The sequence below is a fragment of the Papio anubis genome, chromosome 9, assembly GCF_008728515.1.
Source record: "Papio anubis isolate 15944 chromosome 9, Panubis1.0, whole genome shotgun sequence".
NCBI classification, from domain to species: domain Eukaryota; kingdom Metazoa; phylum Chordata; class Mammalia; order Primates; family Cercopithecidae; genus Papio; species Papio anubis.
The window spans coordinates 124765411-124786259 of NC_044984.1; the positions used below are offsets into that span (position 1 = coordinate 124765411).

General features: G+C 45.7%; 1 protein-coding gene across 6 annotated transcripts in view; it reads left to right on the forward strand.

Annotated features, from left to right (window-relative positions):
• Positions 1 to 4011: 4011 nt before the first annotated feature.
• Positions 4012 to 20849, forward strand: part of PIWIL1 (piwi like RNA-mediated gene silencing 1) — a 35128-nt gene continuing 18290 nt past the window's right edge. For 3 of the 6 annotated variants that reach the window (XM_021923143.2, XM_021923147.2, XM_021923148.2), the window contains exons 1-11: positions 4012 to 4266; positions 8173 to 8262; positions 8585 to 8696; positions 11032 to 11157; positions 11640 to 11854; positions 12208 to 12329; positions 13353 to 13433; positions 14788 to 14985; positions 15408 to 15519; positions 20120 to 20246; positions 20548 to 20665. In XM_021923143.2, coding sequence (XP_021778835.1) covers positions 8185 to 8262; positions 8585 to 8696; positions 11032 to 11157; positions 11640 to 11854; positions 12208 to 12329; positions 13353 to 13433; positions 14788 to 14985; positions 15408 to 15519; positions 20120 to 20246; positions 20548 to 20665 — 1289 coding nt within the window. In that variant the 5' untranslated portion in view covers positions 4012 to 4266; positions 8173 to 8184. Of the gene's footprint in view, positions 4292 to 4875; positions 4998 to 8172; positions 8263 to 8584; positions 8697 to 11031; positions 11158 to 11639; positions 11855 to 12207; positions 12330 to 13352; positions 13434 to 14787; positions 14986 to 15407; positions 15520 to 20119; positions 20247 to 20547; positions 20666 to 20849 lie in introns of those variants that run through there. The other 3 variants (XM_021923145.2, XM_021923146.2, XM_021923144.2) reach the window with 3 other exon arrangements.

Genomic DNA, 20849 nt, shown 5'->3' on the forward strand with positions numbered 1-20849 from the left:
TTGAGAATACGGCGCTGAGAGAAAGAAGCCCGACACAAACGGCCACCTAGTGTATGACCCCTTTTCTATGAAATCAACAGAAAAGGAGACAGAAAGATTCGTGGCTGCCAGGGTAGTAGGGGGAGAGGGAGCTGGAAAGTGACAGTTTTATTTTGGGATGATGAAAATGTTTGGAACTAGAGGTAAGGGGTTGCATAACATTATGAATGCATTAAATATCATGGAATTGTTCACTGTAAAATAGTTAATGTCGTGTTATGTGAATTTCACCTCAATTTAAAAAAAAATAGCCAACCAAAGCCATCAGGTGAGGCCCAGCAAATCTGAGCCTTCATTCTCCCCTGGTAACTGGCTAGGGCTCAGCAGCCACTGGCCCTTCAGGTCAGCATCCACGTTCCCAACTGCCACAGTCCCTGCTTCCCTTGTTGAGCCATCAGCGGGAGGACAGAGTGTGTTTTATTCACAGCACTTAACAAGGTGCGTTCAGCAGTCCAGATGCTCACATTTCCTTGCCTGCCAACTTCTAGAACCCGGTCTGTCCCTTCTGCAGCATCATCCCCTGTGACTCCCCTGCCTGGACCTGGTGTTCCTCCCGTGCTGGATGACATGCAGTTCTCTAAATAGCTCACATGTGCTCAGCCCAACACGCCCCGCCATGCCGATCCTCCTGCTCCCTGCAAACCCAAATCAGCTTCAGCAGCATTGAGTGACGAAGCATCCCTCAGCAACCTCCCTCTGAGCACTCACAGGATTGGTGGCACTCTGTTCACCTTCCTTGGTGGGTGCACCCCTCCAGATGTGGCTCCCGGAAAAAGAATCTGTATCTATTCATTTTTATGCTACAAACAGCATAGCATTCATACCTTCTGATCCCAGAAGGGGTCCTGGTTGTGCTGTCAACATAGAAACTTTTAAAGGTCACATTTTTTCCCTTGAATTTCTTTTCAATTTTTCTTTGAGTTTTCCTATTTAAATGTTAAGTGAGCTTCTTGCGACATGATGTTTACACTCTCAGAAGAATTAGGGGTTTTGCCTCTGTCTTGTTATATCACAACTCATGTCTTTAGAAACTATTTCATACTTCACACACAAAGACACTCCAGCGATGTTCTTTAGCAGAGGCAAGGAGTTTAGGCTTATAGAGAAAATAAAGCAGAGGGAAAAGTGTTATTTCTACAGTGTAAGGTCCATTCATGGTATTTTTCTCCCGAGTTGAGGCTGTAAACATGTTTCTAGTTTTATAGCTCCATCTGCTGGCAGGTTTCAGAACGTTTCTCATCAACACCTTAAATCCTCGGAAAAGTTATGTTCACATTGTATTCCAAAAGGCAACATTTAGTTTTTACAAAGCGAATGCCTTTGGAAAGCTATTTTTCTTTCATACTACCGACTTCCAATGCCTTCTGACCTTGCCCCAAGTTTATCAGGCTTCTCTGAGCATAAGAATAACAATGGTACTTCTTAAAATTCCTTGCACCCATCCCAGACCTCCTGGAATCAGCATGATCTGGGAGTCTGTATTATTTGGAAATTCCCTCAGTGAATGCTTACACTCAGGCTAGTGTGGGAAACGCTGACATCTAACCTGCCCCTTTCATGGCACAGATGAGACATAAGATTTGGAAGGTGACTTGGGGAGCCATCAGCCCTCTCCAGCCCCCAATTCCCAAGCATCTGCTTTTAAGTATGAGTGATAAGCAATATGTAGGCTGGGCTCAGTGGCTTATGCCTGTAATCCCTGCACATTGGGAGGCCAAGATGGGTGGATCGCTTGAGCCCAGAAGTTTGAGACCGGCCTGGGCAACATGATGAAACCCTCTTTCTACAAGAAATACACAAAAATTAGCTGGGTGTGGTGGCACACACCTGTAGTAACAGCTACAGGGGAGGCTGAGGCAGGAGGATCACCTGAGCCCAGGAGGTCGGGGCTGCAGGGAACCATGATCACACCATTGCACTCCAGCCTGACTGAGACAGACCCTGTCTCAAAACAAAACAAAGAGCACAAAATTATGTGGGCATGGTGGTGGGTGCCTGTATGGAGTCCCAGCTACTCAGGAGGCTGGGAGGTTGCAGTCAGCCGAGATCCTGCCACTGCACTCCAGTCTGGGCAACAGAACGAGACTCCGTCTCAAAAAAAAGAGGAAAAAGCACTATATTTACCGTATAAATGCAGCTTTAAAACTTTTCTGCAGAGGCGACCATATTTCTACTACCTCCTACAATCATTTTTGTAGTTCTGGAACATAACAAGTCAGGCAGTTAGTGAGCCTCGGTTCCCACTTCCACCTTGACAAATAAACCTGTTCTATCTTACAATATTTCCGGTTGTTTTGTGGCTGTTGGCTTTGCCTCAGTGAGGAAATTAACTCCTATGGAGGACACCTAGCTCGGCGTAGATCCGGTCAGTACCACCTGCGACGCCTTGGAAATGCAGCCGGCGGGCCCCACCTGCGGAACCTGCAGCCGGGAATCTCTGGTCTGCGTCCCAGCCAGCCCTGCAGGTGATCTCCCTCAGGTGAGGGCCGAGAACCCCTGCGGTCCACGTTGGCAGGCACCCAAGGCACAAGTCATTGAAAGCTAAGGTTCTAGGTAACGGCCGCCCGGCATCTTAGACTTGCATTGCAGCTTTATTTACTTTGGAGGCAAAGTTCAAATCTCTGTGTGATGAGTGAAAGAGCTTTCGACGTTAAGGGCCAGCCCAAGATCGAGTCCACTGTGGGGCGCTCGGTGCCCACGTGGCCACAATTTCGAGGTCCATGGAGGGTCAGCTTCGTGCACCGCTGCCCCGTTCCATGAGCTAGTAAAGCACTGGCCCGACCCTGTGTCGGCCTGCAGGGGACTCGCACTGGGGGACTGCAAGAGCCAAGCCATCGAAGGCCAGGGGTCTGGGCGAAGCGTAAGAGGAACAATCTGCCAGAGGGCCTATAGATTAGAGTGGGCGTTCGAGGAATATAATAGGAGAATAGGAGCATATCTGGGAGTATCACATGGGGACCAAGTACAGTCTGAAAAGTGAAATGTCAAAACCTCTCAAAACCCTCCCCAAAGGCTCGGCAAGGCAAACAAAGGAATCTCAAAGAAACAGAAAGCAAAAACCCTATAAAGAGCAAAGAAACAGGCTCTCAAAGGCAAGAAACAACAAGGAAAGACCTATGAAGCTGAGGCCAGGGGACCCGTAAGGCAGGGGGCAGGGCCCGTGGGGAGGCCAGGGGCAGGAGCCTGTCAGGGCGGGAGCAAGGAGACCCAGGGCCACCTGTAGGCCGAGGCAGAGAGACCCGATGGGGCGAGGGGCAGGGCCTTAGGGCCAGGGGGCTGATGCCTGGCTTGTAGAGGGCCTGTGCCCGGGTGTCTGGGCAGGAGCCAGGCAGGAGTCTCAGGGCAGAGGCGAGGGCCGCAGCAGAAGCCCGAGGCCTGAAGTGAGGGGCGTGCCTGTAAGCTTAATGGGGCCTATGCCTGGGAAGTGTGGGGCCCAGGGAGCCAGGCCAGAGGTCCTCGAAGAGGGGCAGAGAGAAGGCTGAGGCCACACCATCTCTCTCTTGGTGAGAGAGGCCAGGAGCCTGTAAGGCCCAGGCTGATGCCTGTAAGCTGTAGGGCTGTGCTGGAGTGCTCAGAGCGAAGGGCCAGTCAAGTCTCGAGGCAGGAAATGAGAGGCAGCCTGTAAGGGAAGTGAGGGGCAGGGACCCCATCGAGGCAGGGGAGGCAGGGCCCGTGAGGAGGGGCAGAGGGCCCGTGAGGGAGGGCAGAAGGGCCCGTGAGAGGGGCGGTCACCCTGGCTTGTGGGGCCTGTGCCGGGTGTCTGGGCGGGGCCAGGCGGGACCTGTGGGGCGGGGGCGGGGCCTGTGGGGCCTGTGCGGGGTGTCTGGGAGGGACCAGGCGGGGTCTTGGAGGGGCGGGGCCCGGGCCGCGGCCTGTGGGGCGGGCTCATCTGGTCCCGCGCCCGCTACATTGAAAACCGCCATTCGCTGGGCAGCCAATGAGGGCGTGGCGCGCGCCGCTTTCCGCCGTTACTGGGCGTATGGTGCGCTGCCACGAGGCTGCCGTCTGGAATGAAGTGTTCATCCGCCCAGGAAAAGAGCGCCGGTTGCCCGCCGCCCGCGTGTCCCTGGCTTTCTCGGGAACCCAGCACCGAAGGCGAGGTGGGCGCAGGCCGCAGGAGGTCCTGGGAAGTCGGCGGCGCGGAGGGATCCCCGCGGGAGCCGTTGGGGCTGTTGGCCTCGGGTTAAGGTGCGAGGACCAGGACTAGGGCGAGGGCGGCCGTCCGAGGTGCGGGGCGAGGCTGAGGTGTTAGGTGTGCGGGGACCGGGGTGCGGGGGCGGCGGCCGGGCGTCCGGGATGTGGAGGTGAGGCCCGAGGTGTGGGGACAGGGGTGCGGGGGTGAGGTCGCAGGTGTGGGGGATGCAGGAGCCGGGTGCGGGGACTAGGTCCCAGGTGCAGGGGATGCAGGAGCCCTGGTGCAGGGGCAAGGTTGCAGGTGCGGGGGCTGCAGGGGCGAGGTGTCAGGTGTGGGGGGTGCGGGACCAGGGTGAGGCGCTGAGACCCGCCTAGCCGGGGCTGTGGCGCCGGGGTGTGGGGGCGAGGGGCCAGGGTGCGGGGGCGAGGTCTCAGGTGTGGGGGTGCGGTGCCGGGGTGAGGCGCTGAGGCCCGACTTGCCGGGGCTGTGGCGCCAGGGTGCGGGGGTACAGGGGCCGGGGTGCGGGGGTGAGGTCCCAGGTGCGGGGTGTGCAGGGGCCGGGGTGAGAGGCTGAGGCCTGAGTTGCTGGGGGTGCGGGGGTCGGGGACAGAGGTCTCCGCAGTGGCGGCAGTGCGTGAAACTGCGGGGACCCGGGAGCCCTGCAGGAGGGCCTTCGGGACGTCCCGCCTGACCCACGCGGCCGCGGGACGCGATCTCTGCGGAGGGCGAGGCCCCCTTCCCGCGTCTGCAGCCGCTGCGCTGTGTCCCCGGGAGCCTTGGGAGCCGGACGTTGGGAAGAGGACGGAGCTCCGGAGGACCGCAAGTGAGGCGGCGACCACAAGGGCCGGGCTCTGCGAGGCTCGGGGGGTTCTCGCGGGTGCTGGCGGCCGGGCCCTTGGCATCTGTGGAGGGAAAGGGGCGGCGGGGGCCTTGGGAGCTCCCGGGATGGATGCTCTCGCTGTCTTCAGCCCCTGCGGCCTCCAGGGTAAAGCCGGCTGGAGCCCTGCGCAGCCTGTTCTCTGCGCCCTTTCCTTTTCGTTTTTAAGTTGTGGCCAGAGAGACCCCGCTGGCATAGAATGGACCGCCCAACGGTTTTTGGCCTGTGGCGCGGTGGTGGTTCCCACGTGCATGGCGTCGTCCTGAGCTCAGGGCCGGAGGGATGTTGTTAGGTGGAAGAGTCTTTGGCAGAGCTGGTAATGAATTGGGCATGTGATTTCCAGCGAGTGTGGTTATTGGAAGCACACACTTGTTTTCTGACTTTAAGAATTCGATATCCAGACTGAGGTGGTTTTGAGATTGGAAGGAGATAAAGCTGAAAACCGGAGTTGTGCTGGGAAACCTGGACGTAGAGCGCTGGGCCCGCCAGGTATTTAGTGACCAGCACAACGCGCTGCCCTGGGTTTCAGGCCCTGGAGATGATGAGAATCAGCTGGAGGGCTGCTTCCAGCCGGCTGCTAACTCGCCAGGGCTGAGAGCCGCTCCCCACCCCGTAATTTCTGTTACCAGCCAGTCCAAATGCTGCCTGTCAAGGAACAGGCTTTGAGAACTGCATTTCCTGCTGGAGATGAGAGTTCAGCTCGTCCCTGTTTTTTTTTATCACTATTTCACACTATTGTTTGTAAGGTGTCAAGCGGCCATCTGGGTGCAAAGGCGTCAATTGTAATTCGCAGCCTAGTTGTAGAAGCTATGGAGTGCAGGGATGTGCAGAGGGAGAAAGCAGGTTACCATGTAGTAGAGTGACCGTGGCCACGCCGGGGAAACGGCTTTCAGAGAAGGGGGCAAGGGATGGCCCGCGAGCTGGTCCTTAAGTGGTTCACTGGATTCTTGTGGTTTCAGAGGAGGGCGAGGCTTTGTTTAGCAGAGACTGTGCCGTGGTATAGGGTAAGTCACGGAATTGATTGTGATAGGAAGCAAGTAGCGTTTGCTGGCGTCTCAGGCAGGTGCTTTCAGACTGATCTCTAGATCCGCAGTCCCCAATCTTTTTGGCACCAGAGACCGATTTCGTGGAAGACAACTTTCCCACTGACTGGTAGGGGATGGTTTCAGGATGAAATGGTTCCACCTCAGATTATCAGGCATTAGATTCTCATCAGGAGCATGCAAGCCAGATCCCTGGCACGCCCACTTCACAGTAGGGTTCACGCTCCTAGGAGAGTCTGATGCCTCCACTGATCTGACAGGAGGGGCGCTCAGGCTGTCACGTTTGCTGCCACTGCTCACCTCCTGCTGTGTGGCCTGGTTCCCGTACGGGTCCATGGCCGGCGTGCTAGGGACGCTGCCTGTGGATTATCGGCAAGAGACTTTCATGCACCATGTGCCCAGTGTGTAAATTGAGTATGCATACGTAACCATTATCATGATACACACATTATAAAATAAATATAAAGCAGTTTAACATGAGGTTTAAAGTTAGTTGTAATATGCTGGCACCTCAGCGGATTATCTTGTGTAAACTCCTTTGGAAATTGCTGATTTAGAGTAGGGGGTCTTATACGATGAATGTTTGCTTTAATCCTGTAAAATACAATAGGAAGTCAGAGGTTTTTAAAATTGAAAAATGGCATTAGAAATGTCTTTCTGTGAAGATCATGAAGCCAAGAATTTTAGAAGCTGTTAAAATTCAAAGGATGAAAAAGATAACGTGACTTAAGGCAGAGTGATGGTAAATGATGTCATCGCCTGCCCCATGTAGAACCTTTGATGGTTTCTCATGTGTTGAGTATCCAAGCTGTCTGCAGGACTCTGAGCAGTCCGCTCCCTGTCCACATGAATTCCTCCGCTCCCCTTGTTCCTTCCCTTTCCAGTCCCACTGGGCGTCTTTTGGTTCTGCATCCAATTCAAGCACTTACGTGTGGGTTGTTACCGCTTGTGTGGAAGACTGGTATCACCCTGCCTTCCGATTCCTGATTCTCCATTTCAGCTTAAGCCTTGTTACAGGCAGGCCTCTTTAGGGTTTACATCAGTTCCTACTTTCTTTTTGGTAAGAACTTTCTGCTTATTTCCTTCATCACACTTTTTAACACGTGGAGTTACGATTTTACCTGCCCTTTCCATTAGGGCTAATGTTTGTTGACTGCTCACCGGAGGTCAGTGTGAGTTCTCATTTGATCCTCACCATTGACTTGTGCAGTAGGTTATTCCAACCATTCGACAACGAGTCACAGGCTATGTCGTTTTCTCATGTTGTCTAAAATGTGAAGGAGTTGGGCTCAGGCAGTTGAGCTCCGAGGCCTCTACGTTTAATAGCCTGATGACACTGTGTACCACCGCGGCAAGAGTGAGAGGCTGTCATAGCTGAGCCCAAAGCTGATCCCGGCTCACAGGAAGCACTTAGTGCCACCATGATGTTGAAGAAATGGGGAGAATGGTCCTGGCAGATGTAGGAGAAATAAAGTAGTTTTGAAATCAATGACTCCATTCTTTTTATGTAGATACAACGTAGGTGATGATGCCACTCCCCAAGAATGAGATTATGGGGACATGAGGTAGAAGAGATACTAGTTTGGGTATGTTCAGCGTAAGCCACACATGGAACTCTGGGAAGATCCCGGAAAACTCATTATGTATGCAGAAGGATTATCTAAGGGGCCTGGCAGGACACTTGCCACAAGTGCCCTGTTTCTCTGTGTGTGTGTGTGTATGTGTGTGTATGTGTATCTCCAAATGGGAAAGAACCAGCCACCAGCATGTTAATTCTTTCAGCACTTTCTCCTCCTAAGTCTGTTTATAATAAATAATCCAAATGAAAAACTAAGTCTTCTATTAAAATACATTTTCCCCTTTGGCCCTACAGCAGTGCCCAGTGCAAGGTAGGCAACTGAGTTTGCTGAATGCAGGAATGTTACATTAAAAAACTGTCATTACAGATTAGAAGGATACATACTAATTGCCTGGCGAGCTTACTTTTGAATCTGAAAGAAGTTTAAAGTAACATTGTAGAAATGGTCAAATGCGGTTGCCTCCATTGACTATTGTCTTCAAGATTGTTTCCTCTCCAGAAATAGAAAACAATGACTGGGCGAGCCAGAGCCAGAGCCAGAGGAAGGGCCCGCGGTCAGGAGACAGTGCCGCTGGTGGGCTCCACTGCTGTGAGTGTCTCGCCGTTTCTGACTACAGAACATGTCCTTGAATCTCGATCAGCCTAGGCTGTTGAAAATAAGCTAAAGACGGTGCTGGGAAGGATATAGGGAGTGAGCAAGGCAGATCATGTCCTGTTTCCTCCGGATATTAGAAGCTGATTCATGACTTTATTTGGTGACTCTTCTCTCAAATTTCTTTTTAAGAATAAATTATTTGATTATTAATCTAGATAGGTGTTGGTTGAATTCCTGAGACTTAAGGCTGGACATTTTCTCTGGTGTCTGTGACCGCTTGACAAAAAGAATGTTCTTTATTTTTCTATAACTACAGAGTCAGCAACCTGGTTATATTCAGCCTAGGTCTCAGCAGCCACCAGCAGAGGGGGAGTTATTTGGCCGTGGACGGCAGAGAGGAACAGTAGGAGGAACAGCCAAGTCACAAGGTGAAGAGAAAGTAACAGGAGATCTTAACAACTGTGTTCAACATATGCAGCAAATTTTATTGAATTAAAACTTGGTACAAAAATTTGTGCTGAAACTGTTTAAGAAACATTTCCTTATAATGTTGCCATAACACGCAAATACAATTGTGGAAAATACTTAAATCTAATTTCTTAAACATTTTATGTGTCAGTCTTCACCAGTAAATGACTTTAAAAGAAAATGGTTACTCAGGATTTCAAATTTAACTCTATGAAACGGTTCCCTATCTGTAACGAGGTAGTGTCTACCTGTAGAGGTAAAGATCACTGTGGCCATTAACTAATCCGTGGGGTAACAAATAAAGGCCTGTTTTGTCATCTTTCACTGCTTTTTGGAGATTATATCTGAGAATTGCTTGTCACAGTAAATGCTCAAGTACCTATTGTTTTGTAGAAATTAATATACGTTTAACAGATTATTGCCAATTAGACATTGTTTGGACCTTGATTTTCCTTCTGTAAAGGGGATGTGGATGCACTGAAAGGTTCTTAAACAGCACAGTGGCGTGAGCTCTGATTTGTGTTTGAAATAAATCACTCTGGGAGCTGCATGGAAGGGGGAATTAGCAAGGTTCCCAGTCTTGTCCGTTCTGAAATCTGTCCTCTTCGAGTGACAAAATCAAGCTTTGGCTCAGTGTCATGGCAGTACTGTATATCTCAAGCGGAACAGATTTCATCATTGTTTTTATTCAGAAACTGGCAATTGGATTTTTGCATCCAGAACCAAATTTTTCAAGACAAATTAAAAATTTTTAAGGAAAAAAATCAGCCTTTATGACCCTTCAGTGTCGTCAGGTTGGATTCAGTATGCATGATTTAGTGTAGTTACTCGCCCAATGCCATCAATACTTTAAACCAAGTCTCTGGGATAAAAAACTCACTGAGAGAGACAAATATGAACAGTTACATATTTAACAGATTTTTAGGTAGAGCCCCCTCCAAATCATGAGGTACAGAAACTAACATGGAAGCGCCTTTTAAAGTGCTTTAGATGTGATATTTAAAACTTATTGCATGCCTGTGATGCTTATTCTCAATTTTTCAGGTGAAAGAATCAACGCTCATGTTAAATAACTGGTTTCCAAAGTACAGCAAGAACTGAAATATTTTAAGCCACTGTTATTTCTCTGAGGAAGTCTAGAAAGTAGGCAGTTCTGGTGTTTGTGGTCAGAAGAGAACTGGACTCTGATCTTTTTGTTCTTTTGTCCTGGGCCATGACTGCCATAATTAAGACCTCTGTTTGGTTCAGAACTTCTGTATTCGAGCCCTCCCTGCCAGATCCAGATTCCAGGCTTCATGGGCAGGGTAAAGGGGCAGGAAGTACAAAAGTCACAAGTCAGCTATTGGCTCTCTTATGGAATGTTTCCAAAAGGGTCATCCTACAATTTCTGCTTAAGTCTCTTAGGCCATCCCTAACCATGGGGAGGGTGGAAATTTTGGTCTATTTAAGTATATTATTCCCAAAATATAATTTTTTTAAAGAATGAGGGATTGGTTATTGGATAGTCAACTGGTAATCTCTGTTACAAAAGATAACATGCCTATTAATTGACAGCTGGAATTTTAACACTTGACTACAAAGTTCATACTGGTTTTTTGGCTCACATCATATTGTTGATCTGAGATAATTGTATAATTTCAGCAAATCAAATGACTTAAATAATTTAGGTTCTTATAACCACAGCTTGTAGCAGTAAGCATGAACTGATTAATCACAAGCTTATTACCTATTACCAGTATGAGATGCGTGTCGTGGCCATAGAATATGTGCAGATGCAGAAATCCATTCTTCTGATTCTGAATGGAATCAGGTAGTGAGGAAGTTGCATTTTAGATGTAAGTTTTCTAATCCAGGTTACAGATTTAAACTCTCTAAGCCACCAATTCCTGTAGCTGTAATTGCATCATGACAGACTGTGGAAAATACATGAAGACCTTTAGATAGTTATTAGACTTACAATACAGAAAAATATTTTCCCAGTCAGCAAACATATGCTGCTCCACTCTCGCACCACAGTCCCGCCGGCTTGATCTTTTCAAGGTGTACATCTCTTGAAAGAGTGCATCTGCAACTTCCCAGGACAGTGACAAGAAAGCCTTTGTGAATGAAGTTATAAATAGGAAACCGTTCTCTCGTTAGGCTGGCAGATACCAAAAACATGTTGATAGGATTGTTTTATGCATTGTCTCCTACACCTCAGTATCCTTTGGATTACATATATTAGCACTGTGGGAGTTAATGTTGTCATCCTTTACTTCATACTTTATTTCAAGTAGATAATTTTTCTTTTTTAAGAACTCCAGATATCTGCTGGATTTCAGGAGTTATCATTAGCAGAGAGAGGAGGTCGTCGTAGAGATTTTCACGATCTTGGTGTGAATACAAGGCAGAACCTAGACCATGTTAAAGAATCAAAAACAGGTAGGTTAATTAAGAGTAAGTTTTTGTGAGATTACGTCTCAGGTACACAGGACAGTGAATTGAGGCACTTTAGTTTAGGTATTTATTTGGTCAAGGATCCTGCATGGGTTTTGCATTTTCCTCTCTCTGTTTCTTTTGGCGTTGATGAAATAGGTTATAGATAATATCTTGAACTGCACATTTTGAAACGTCATCTCATTAAATATTAATAGATCACTTTCAAAACTCTTTGCCATGAAGAGATTTGGTTGGTTTTGTTGCAAAATTATTTGTAAATTACTTAGTCTAAGGAAGATCTGTTTCTAAATGTATGCTTCTTTAGAAATTCACCTAAAGAGGTAGACTAGTGGTCTCCAGAGTCGGATGCTGTCTGCTGCTCTTAGCCTTGGTTTACGGAACTGTGCCTGCCTTGTCATGGTAGGAAGGTTTCAAGGAAAAATAAACTTGATATTTTGTTAACTGACTGTAACTTGCTTTTCCAGGTTCTTCAGGCATCATAGTGAGGTTAAGCACTAACCATTTCCGACTGACATCCCGTCCCCAGTGGGCCTTGTATCAGTATCATATTGACTATAACCCACTGATGGAAGCCAGGCGACTCCGTTCAGCTCTTCTTTTTCAACATGAGGATCTCATTGGAAAGTGTCATGCTTTTGATGGAACAATATTATTTTTACCTAAAAGACTACAGCAAAAGGTTATTTGGCAAAAGGGAGATGGGGAATTTCCACTTCAAGGCAAAACTACTACCATGTAAGATAGTTCACATGGCTTTTAGAGAGACCCCAGGAGTCTCCTGTCTGATGTGACGGAATAAACACATCGGGTACTTTGGCATTATTGTAGCATTGTCATATTTGTCTGAATAACTTGATGGTTACAGTTGAATTATAATACACTTAGCCACTCTTTTTCTCAGAGCCATTTAAAAAAAATCCAGTTGAAACATTTTATAGTTTTCAGTGTTGCCTTATTAAGCAAGCGGTCTGTGATTGGGCAGAGTTGTCCTTTAAGGATTTAAAGTTTGGGTTTTCACCTCTCTGGCTTCAGGTTACTGAAGTTTTTAGTAAGACCCGGAACGGAGAGGATGTGAGGATAACGATCACTTTAACAAATGAACTTCCACCTACATCACCAACTTGTTTGCAGTTCTATAATATTATTTTCAGGAGGTATGTGTTTTATTTCAACATTTTATTAAGAGGAAAACCAGCAAAGTTGAAATAATTGTACATTGATCATCTACATTCAAGTCTCCTCGATTTTCAACGTTGGCTGAGATTATTGGGTTTCTCTGTATTGCAGTAACTTAAGGTGTGGTTTACTGATAGAAAATTCGTCTATTTGCTTTAAGCAAGTATCCTGCCTTTCCCTCCCTAAGTCTGTTGACTTCAAATGCTATCTGAGCTTGTGTTCAGACGCTCATATCCTCGAGAGTGAGGACGTTGCAGACTTGGTGTTCCTGCTCCCCACAGTGGGTCCTTGGTCAGGAGGAGGGCAGAGTTCAGCTCGCTTGTTCCACTGCAGGAGATACACTGCGTGCTGGATAATTTGCTTTCAGGGTACATACCACATATTCCCAATCCAAAAGCAAGACACATGGTCTGCAAAAATTTTTATTTTTTGAGGGGGATGAGAATCCAGATGAGGCTGAAATTTTCGTGAGAATAATGGGCCAGAATACTTGTATTAATTTAAGTTAGTGATAACTGACACTGATAGGACAATTCATTGTGATAAATACTCGTTTTCAGTTAATGTAACTGGTAGATTATTTTTCCCTAAATGAGGGGTTGGCAAACTTTTCTCTGCAAAGGGCCAGATAGTAAACATCTTAGGCTCTGAAAGCCGTGTCATCTCTTGCAGCTGTTCCGCTCTACTGCGGGACCACCGAAGCAGCCAGAGACAGTGTGTAAGTGAGCGGTCATGGCTGTGTGCCAGTAAAACTGTTGGTGGATGCTGAAATCTGAATTTCAGATAATTCATGTGTCATGAAATAATCTTTTATTTTTTCCAACCTCAAGGATATTTGAAAACCATTGTTAACTCATAGGCCATAAAAAACAGCCGGTAGGCTGGATTTGGCCTGGCTACAGACCACAGTTTGCCAACCCCTGCTCTAAACAACATGCTGTTCTGATTGCCGTATTGGAGATATTTATCAATATTCACTATTCTGACCTTTCAATTTTTAGGCTTTTGAAAATCATGAATTTGCAACAAATTGGACGAAATTATTATAACCCAAATGACCCAATTGATATTCCAAGTCACAGGTTTGTATGAAGTGGAAAGTTGAGTATTCCTTAGGCTTAATTACAAACTTTTGAGATAATAATCTAATTTGAAATGGTTGAATTTACTACAGTGACTGTTAATGCCACCCATCACATTATGTGACTATTTAACTTGAATAATGAGGAGACATCCCAGAATATTTGGATTTAAAAAAAAAAACACATAATTTACCTGTCACTAGGGAAGAATACATAGTTGTCCAGTGCTAAGTTTGTATTTTTGCCCTTAGATAAAAATAATCAGTTAATGTGGTGTATCAAGATTGCAGCCCAACTGAAAAACTGCCTGCTGGGTACCGTGCTCCCCACCTCAGTGACGGGACCTTTCGTACCCAGACCTCAGCATTGTGCAGTATGCCCGTGTCACAAACCTGCACGTGTACCCCTTGAATCTAAAGTTGAAATAAGAAATAAAAGGCTGGGCGTGGTGGCTCATGCCTGTAATTCCAGCACTTTGGGAGGCCAAAGTGGGTGGATCACGAGGTCAGGAGTTCTAGACCAGCCTGGTCAAGATGGTGAAACCCTGTCTCTACTAAAAATACAAAAATTAGCTGGGTGTGGTGGCGGGCACCTGTAATCCCAGCTAACCAGGAGACTGAAGCAGAGAAGTGCTTACACCCGGGAGGCAGAGGTTGCAGTGAGCCGAGATCATGCCAACTCCAGCCTGGGCGACAAAGCAAGACTCTGTCAAAAAAAACAAGTAAGAAATAAAATATTGCAGCCCAACAGGTTTAAGTTTATCATAGTAATTGTAGGTGCTTTCAATTAGATTGGCAGCTTTTTTTTTTTTTTTTTTTTTTTTTTTTTTTTTTTTTTTTGAGACGCAGAGTGTCACTCTGTTGCCCAGGCTGGAGTGCAGTAGCCGGATCTCAGCTCACTGCAAGCTCCGCCTCCCGGGTTCCCGCCATTCTCCTGCCTCAGCCTCCCGAGTAGCTGGGACTACAGGCGCCCGCCACCTCACCTGGCTAGTTTTTTGTATTTTTTAGTAGAGACGGGGTTTCACCGTGTTAGCCAGGATGGTCTCGATCTTCTGACCTCATGATCCGCCCGTCTCGGCCTCCCAAAGTGCAGATTGACAGCTTTTTAAAGTCTTAGACCACTGTAATGAATAGTTGATTAAAGTTAATACATTCATTTAAAATGAAACTTATACAATTATTATAATATTGAAGGTCTTAAAGCTGGAACCATGTAAATCCTAGAAATAAGGAAATTGATTCATTCAAAAACTTACAGTTTAGACCCAGTTAATAAAAGTGAAAACGCAACTTAGTGTGTGCAGAATGTGTTTGAATGTGGAGAGGTTCTTCATGACCCCCATCTTGCCTGACAGGTTGGTGATTTGGCCTGGCTTCACTACTTCCATCCTTCAGTATGAAAACAGCATTATGCTCTGCACTGACGTTAGCCATAAAGTGCTTCGAAGTGAGACTGTTTTGGATTTCATGTTCAACTTTTATCATCAGACAGAAGAACATAAATTTCAAGAACAAGTTTCCAAAGAACTAATAGGTTTAGTTGTTCTTACCAAGTAAGACTGCTTTTTAAAATGCAAAATAATTTTTGTGAGTCTTAAAGTATAGTGGCTTTGTAGTTCTATAATGTTAAGAAATAGTGTTTCAAGTTGAGTGGTAGGAATAGCACAAAAAAGGGTGACGGTATTTTTCACTTTTCCTGGGATCATAGTTTTGGGGATAACATAACTCATCTGGAGAGGACAAATAGCTAGTGATTTTTATCCTTTTAAATTATTTTATTTTCTGTTAGTAATTTAGTCACTTCCCCCATCCATCTGGCAGAGTCTGTAAGAAATCCTGTTTCCTTCTTTTTCCATAACTTTGTATATACCCAGGTGATTTGAAATTTTAGAGAATACATGCTGTCTAGTCTCTCTTTTTAATATTAGCTCTTCACATTTCCATCAAATGCAGTCAAATCTCAACTGATCCCTAGGTATAACAATAAAACGTACAGAGTGGATGATATTGACTGGGACCAGAATCCCAAGAGCACCTTTAAGAAAGCCGACGGCTCTGAAGTCAGCTTCCTAGAATACTACAGGAAGGTAAGATGCTAGTGGTGTTATCTTTTTCCTATGAAGTAATTAGATCTTAGGGAAGTAGTTGAATCTTAGGAGAAATCCAAAATATCTTTGGTAGAATTCTCTAACACTTGTTGCACATTTGGAACAAGTTGCTTTTAAAGCTGTGTGTAAATGTATTTGTTAGGGCAATCACAGCATAATTTTATTCATTCTCAGATTATTAAAATGCCTCTTTTTATTTGGTACAGTTCACATAATGAGAAGTGCCCTGTCCTGGTTCCCTTTTTCCAGTAGAATGAAAGCTTACATTTGAATTGAAGCCTATGGAGGACAAGTAGGTTGGATAACAGGTGGTAAGCAGTGGGAATTAAGAGCTTGCCATACTGTCTCTCCCTCCATAATCAACATTTCACTTAATTTCACCTTGGACAGGGGTGGGAATTAAAGATCTTTGAACCTTCAGTATCATTTCTGCTAAATCTGCTGCCTGTGGGTTATAACTCTTAACTTTTGATTTACAAAAGACTGATCTTTTGGGCGATCATCTAAAACAGTTTTTAAAGAGATGATTCTAGTTTTGAAAAGACCATCAAAGGCAAATAGCAAGAAAGAACAACTATTGACTAAAAGAAATTAAACTGTTTATATAGGAATGCATGCCAACATTGGAATGCATGCCAACATTGTTTTAGTATTCAGAGATGAGCAGATCTGGTCCCCAAATCCTTAGAATGTCACATTCCATTTGATATGTTAAAATTGCAGGAAAATTATTTCTAGAAAACTATCAATTAAAATCTCAAAACTTGTCTTTGAATTGCTAACATTTCACATTTTCTTCTACTTTAAATAGAGTATTTCCTGTTTCTAAAAATTTGGATAAATGAGCTTAGATATGAAAAGTATTCGTATTTTGCATGGAAAGTGTGCATCTTACCAGTGGCCTTGGAAAGGTCTGTGTGTTGCTGTCCAGCTGCTCAGCTGTGACTAAAAACATAAGCCACTGCGGAGGGAAGGATTCTATGAGACGCTGCATGAAGGGCTGACCTTATTCCTGGCAAGATGGAAACAGCCAGTGGTCATTTCAGCATGCCTTTCCTCCCACTGTTTTCAGCCTCTTTACTCCTTGAGGACTCCAACCATGCCTAACCTGGATCCCTCTGGGTGTCAGAGGTTACTGTGAGGAATGAGTTGTGGCATTTTTCTGTCATTCATTTTAGTAATCACTCTCAGGGATGGTAGAAGTTGGTATATATCAACAGCAAATATGAAGGAAACATCAGCTGAAAATGTGATTTAAACCTGAAGCAAAGTCAGTGGAACCTCTCCCCTTCCCTGACTGGTACTGAGTGTCCTGTGGCAGCTCATCCTCCTGTAAGTGGTGTTTTATGTGTTATCATACTTACGAGCTCTGCCCAGGCCCCTTTTACTCTACGTTCACTCCCTAGGTGATTTCCAGTCTCCTCTGCCCAGGCTTCAGGCATGAAATGTTAAGAATCCCCAGACTTCCAGTTCCAGCCTAGACTTGTCTAAGCTTAGCTGCCTGGTTGTTCTAAGTATTTGGATGACTCAACGATACCTCTCCTATGTTGCCAGTGTTGAATGTGTTCTGTCCTCCCAACATGGCCCCTACTCGGTTCTCTTGGTCAATACAGAGAAGGTAACTTGGACAGAGGCAAGAGATTTTATGATTTATATACCCCATGCCTAAGTAGGCTCTCAGGTATTTGAATAAAAAAAATGGTGGATGAGTCACACGTCAGATCTCTGCACCTTCCCCTGCCTCCTAGTACTCCCTCTTTGTCCAGACCCGTCACTCACCTTGTTATCTGAATTGCCTTCATTTTTCTCCTTTTCTAAATGACTGGCATCTCCTGTCCAGGCCCAATTTTTATAATTCACTTAACTAGTCTCTTAGTATTTATTTCCTCTGCCTTCTGATCAATCAACTCGTACCCATCTGTTCTTCTTCTTCCCCTTCCCATCAGAAATGATGTGGTGCCCGTGACCCTGTGCCTTGTGAAGTGTGGTGGTCTTTTTCCGAGATGCCCACGGCCCTGTGCCTTGTGAAGTGTGGTGGTCTTTCTCCGAGATGCCCGCGGCCCTGTGCCTTGTGAAGTGTGGTGGTCTTTCTCCGTGAGACTCTGCCTGCTGCTTTATTCTCATGGCATGTCCCCCACTATGCCCTTAGACTAAACATAGGGCTGTGTCCCCTCTGTTGGACACACCCTGTATGCTTGTGTTTGAGATCTCAGGTCAGCTTCTTTCTGTAGGGAAGACTTCTCTGGAAATCAGGGATAATCAGCTGTCTTTAGTAGAAATAATTAATGAAAGAGGTTGATGTTGAAATGTTTAAAAGAAAACATTCTTAGATTTTCTGGTAGAAATGCAGTTTTAGTAGTAAGTGATGGTTTGGGATTAAAGATAATATCTAGGAAACAGTAGAAGAAGGAAGGGTGTTTGGAAGAGAAGGTCATAGTTGGTTTTTAAAATAAAATGTTTAACAGTAATGCCTAATAAAAATGAGAGTGCTGTTTTATCAGGTGTAGAGGAAAATGTTTAAAAATATTTGACAGGGCCAGGCGCGATGGCTCACGTCTGTAATCCTAGCACTTTGGGAGACCGAGACAGGCGGATCACCTGAGGTCAGGAGTGTGAGACCAGCCTGGCCAACATGGTGAAACCTCATCTCTACTAAAAATACAAAAAAATAGCCGGATGTGGTGGCGGGTGCCTATAATCCCAGCTACTCATGAGGCTGAGGCAGGAGAATTGCTGGAACCCGGGAGGCAGAGGTTGCAGTGAGCTGAGATCGCACCACAGCTCTCCAGCCTGGGCGACAGAACGAAACTCTGTCTCAGATAAATAAAGGAATGAATGAATGAATGAATGAATGAATGACAGGCTGTTTCAACCCTAAGAATATGAAAGGTGGCGGGGGTGGGGCAGTGTGAGTGCAAGTTCTATATCAGGAACCATGCACTTAAGGCCTTGGGTGAAACAGGGTGAGAGAGGGCACACTTCTGAATTACAACCACACTTCCACTGTGTGTGTTTGCACGTGGTGTGGAGGGTAACTGTTCCCAGACTCCTCATTTTCAAATGTGTGATAAAATAGGTCATATAGCTACATGAAGCAGAGGTCAGATGTGAGTGTTCTTCTACTTACAATTTTCTTATTTGAAATAAGAAAATTAACTTCTTTCCTGGATGGTTGCTTCTATACAGAACAAGTCGAGAACGGGCTAGAATTCATGGTTTCTTAATTCGTAAGGGTTTGTAGTAGATGGCCAGGACCTTGTCATATGCTAGGAATAAGAAATATGCAAGTACCCTTAGTCTGTTGATGAGAGACAGACTAAGGACATGCTGTGATGATGTTCTTCTGGGGTGCCCGGTGGAGCTGTGTGGTTTGTTCTTCTGGGGTGCCCGGTGGAGCTCTGTGGTTTGTTCTTTTGGGGTGCCCAGTGGAGCTGTGTGGTTTGTTCTTCTGGGGTGCCCGGTGGAGCTGTGTGGTTTTTTTTTTTTTTTTTTTTTTTTTTTAAAGCTGGATCTGAATTAAGCAGGATGCTAAGAAAATCTGTTTTCAGCAAGATACAGGATATGGTAGGAAAGAGGATCTTTGAAACACAGGACCAGAATCTGTAGTGAAGAAAACTCAAAGTCTGACATGGTTCTAGAATTGCAGAGCTGAGCTGGAGGCCAGAGAACTCATCTTTTGAGAACATTAAATCATGAATATTGGCTGGGTGTGGTGACGCACACCTGTAATCCTAGCACTTTAGGAGGCCAAAGTGGGCAGATCACCTGAGGTCAGGAGTTGGAGATCAGCCTGGCCAACGTGGCAAAACCCCATCTTTACTAAAAATACAAAATTAGGCATGGTGGTGCATGCCTGTAGTCCGAGCTACTCGGGAGGCTGAGGCAGGAGAATCACGTGAACCCAGGAGGCAGAGGTTGCAGTGAGCCGAGATGGTATGCACTCCAGCCTGGGTAACAGAGCGAGACTCCATCTCAAAAAAAAAAAAAAAAAAATCACGAATGTCATTTTTTGTTGTTTTACAAATTGTAAACACTTATTTTGGGCAGTGATTTTATATGGGGAAACTTAATACTACTTAATCAAAATTTGACTTCTTGAAAATATCAAGATACTATAAAAACTTTTTCTGATTAAAAATGCCCTGTAGCATTCTTCCCTCCCCCTCTTTATTCTTACAGTGAGACTGCTTTCAAAAGTAAGTTCTCACAATAACAGAAAATAGTTTTAGAGGAATCATCCTATGGTGAAGATGCAGAGTTACACAGACTACTGTTTCTAAACCAAGAAATAAAGCATTAAGCAACGAGAACTGTGACGAACCAAGCCCGGACTCAGAACCATACTCTCCTGGACCACCACAGGTTTTAGGAAAAGGATGGGGCAGTCGGTAGAGCATAGAAATCACAACCTCTGTTTTAAGAAGGTTAAAAAGTGCCTTTTAAAACTTTACTCTGGAGCTATTATCAGCCTTGCTATTGGATCAGTTCTTTATTTTTTAAAAAAATGAAACCCCTTTTGCCCGCTGAGATACTACTCAGGCATTTGCTGTGACCCGCGACGCTCTCCTCTCTTGAGCAGCAATACAACCAAGAGATCACCGACTTGAAGCAGCCCGTCTTGGTCAGCCAGCCCAAGAGAAGGCGGGGCCCCGGAGGGACACTGCCAGGGCCTGCCATGCTGATTCCTGAGCTCTGCTATCTTACAGGTACTGTTGCATTTCGTTTACTCGGAAGGAAGCCACTGGATTTACCCTTTTTTTCCTAGGAGTCCTCAGACATCCCTTTACTTCCCCTTCCCTTCCCCCGAAAACCTTTTATTAAAACTGCTTTGCCTCCTGGGGATTCGCGGTCACCATCACCCTGTGTTCCAGTTATTTAGACCTGATTATTAATTCTTTAACCCTGTGCCTTTAAATCTAGACCTGATTATTAATTCTTTAACCTGTGCCTTGAAATCTAGACCTGATTATTAATTCTTTAACCTGTGCCTTGAAATCTGATTTAAAGGCCTCACTGATAAAATGCGTAATGATTTTAACGTGATGAAAGACTTAGCCGTTCATACAAGACTAACTCCTGAGCAAAGGCAGCGTGAAGTGGGAAGACTCATTGATTACATCCATAAGTAAGTCGCTGATTTCACTGGGGCATGGTTTCCGTTTTTGGTTTAGTATTTTACGTGGCTTTGAGGGGTATCTTTTGAGGGGGTGGCAGAAAGTAACTTTCTCCTTTTGTATCTGTAGTATTTGGGGTAGGCTTGTTCTTGGTGTTTCTAAGCAAGGCTACCTATACCTCACTTATTCCTCAGG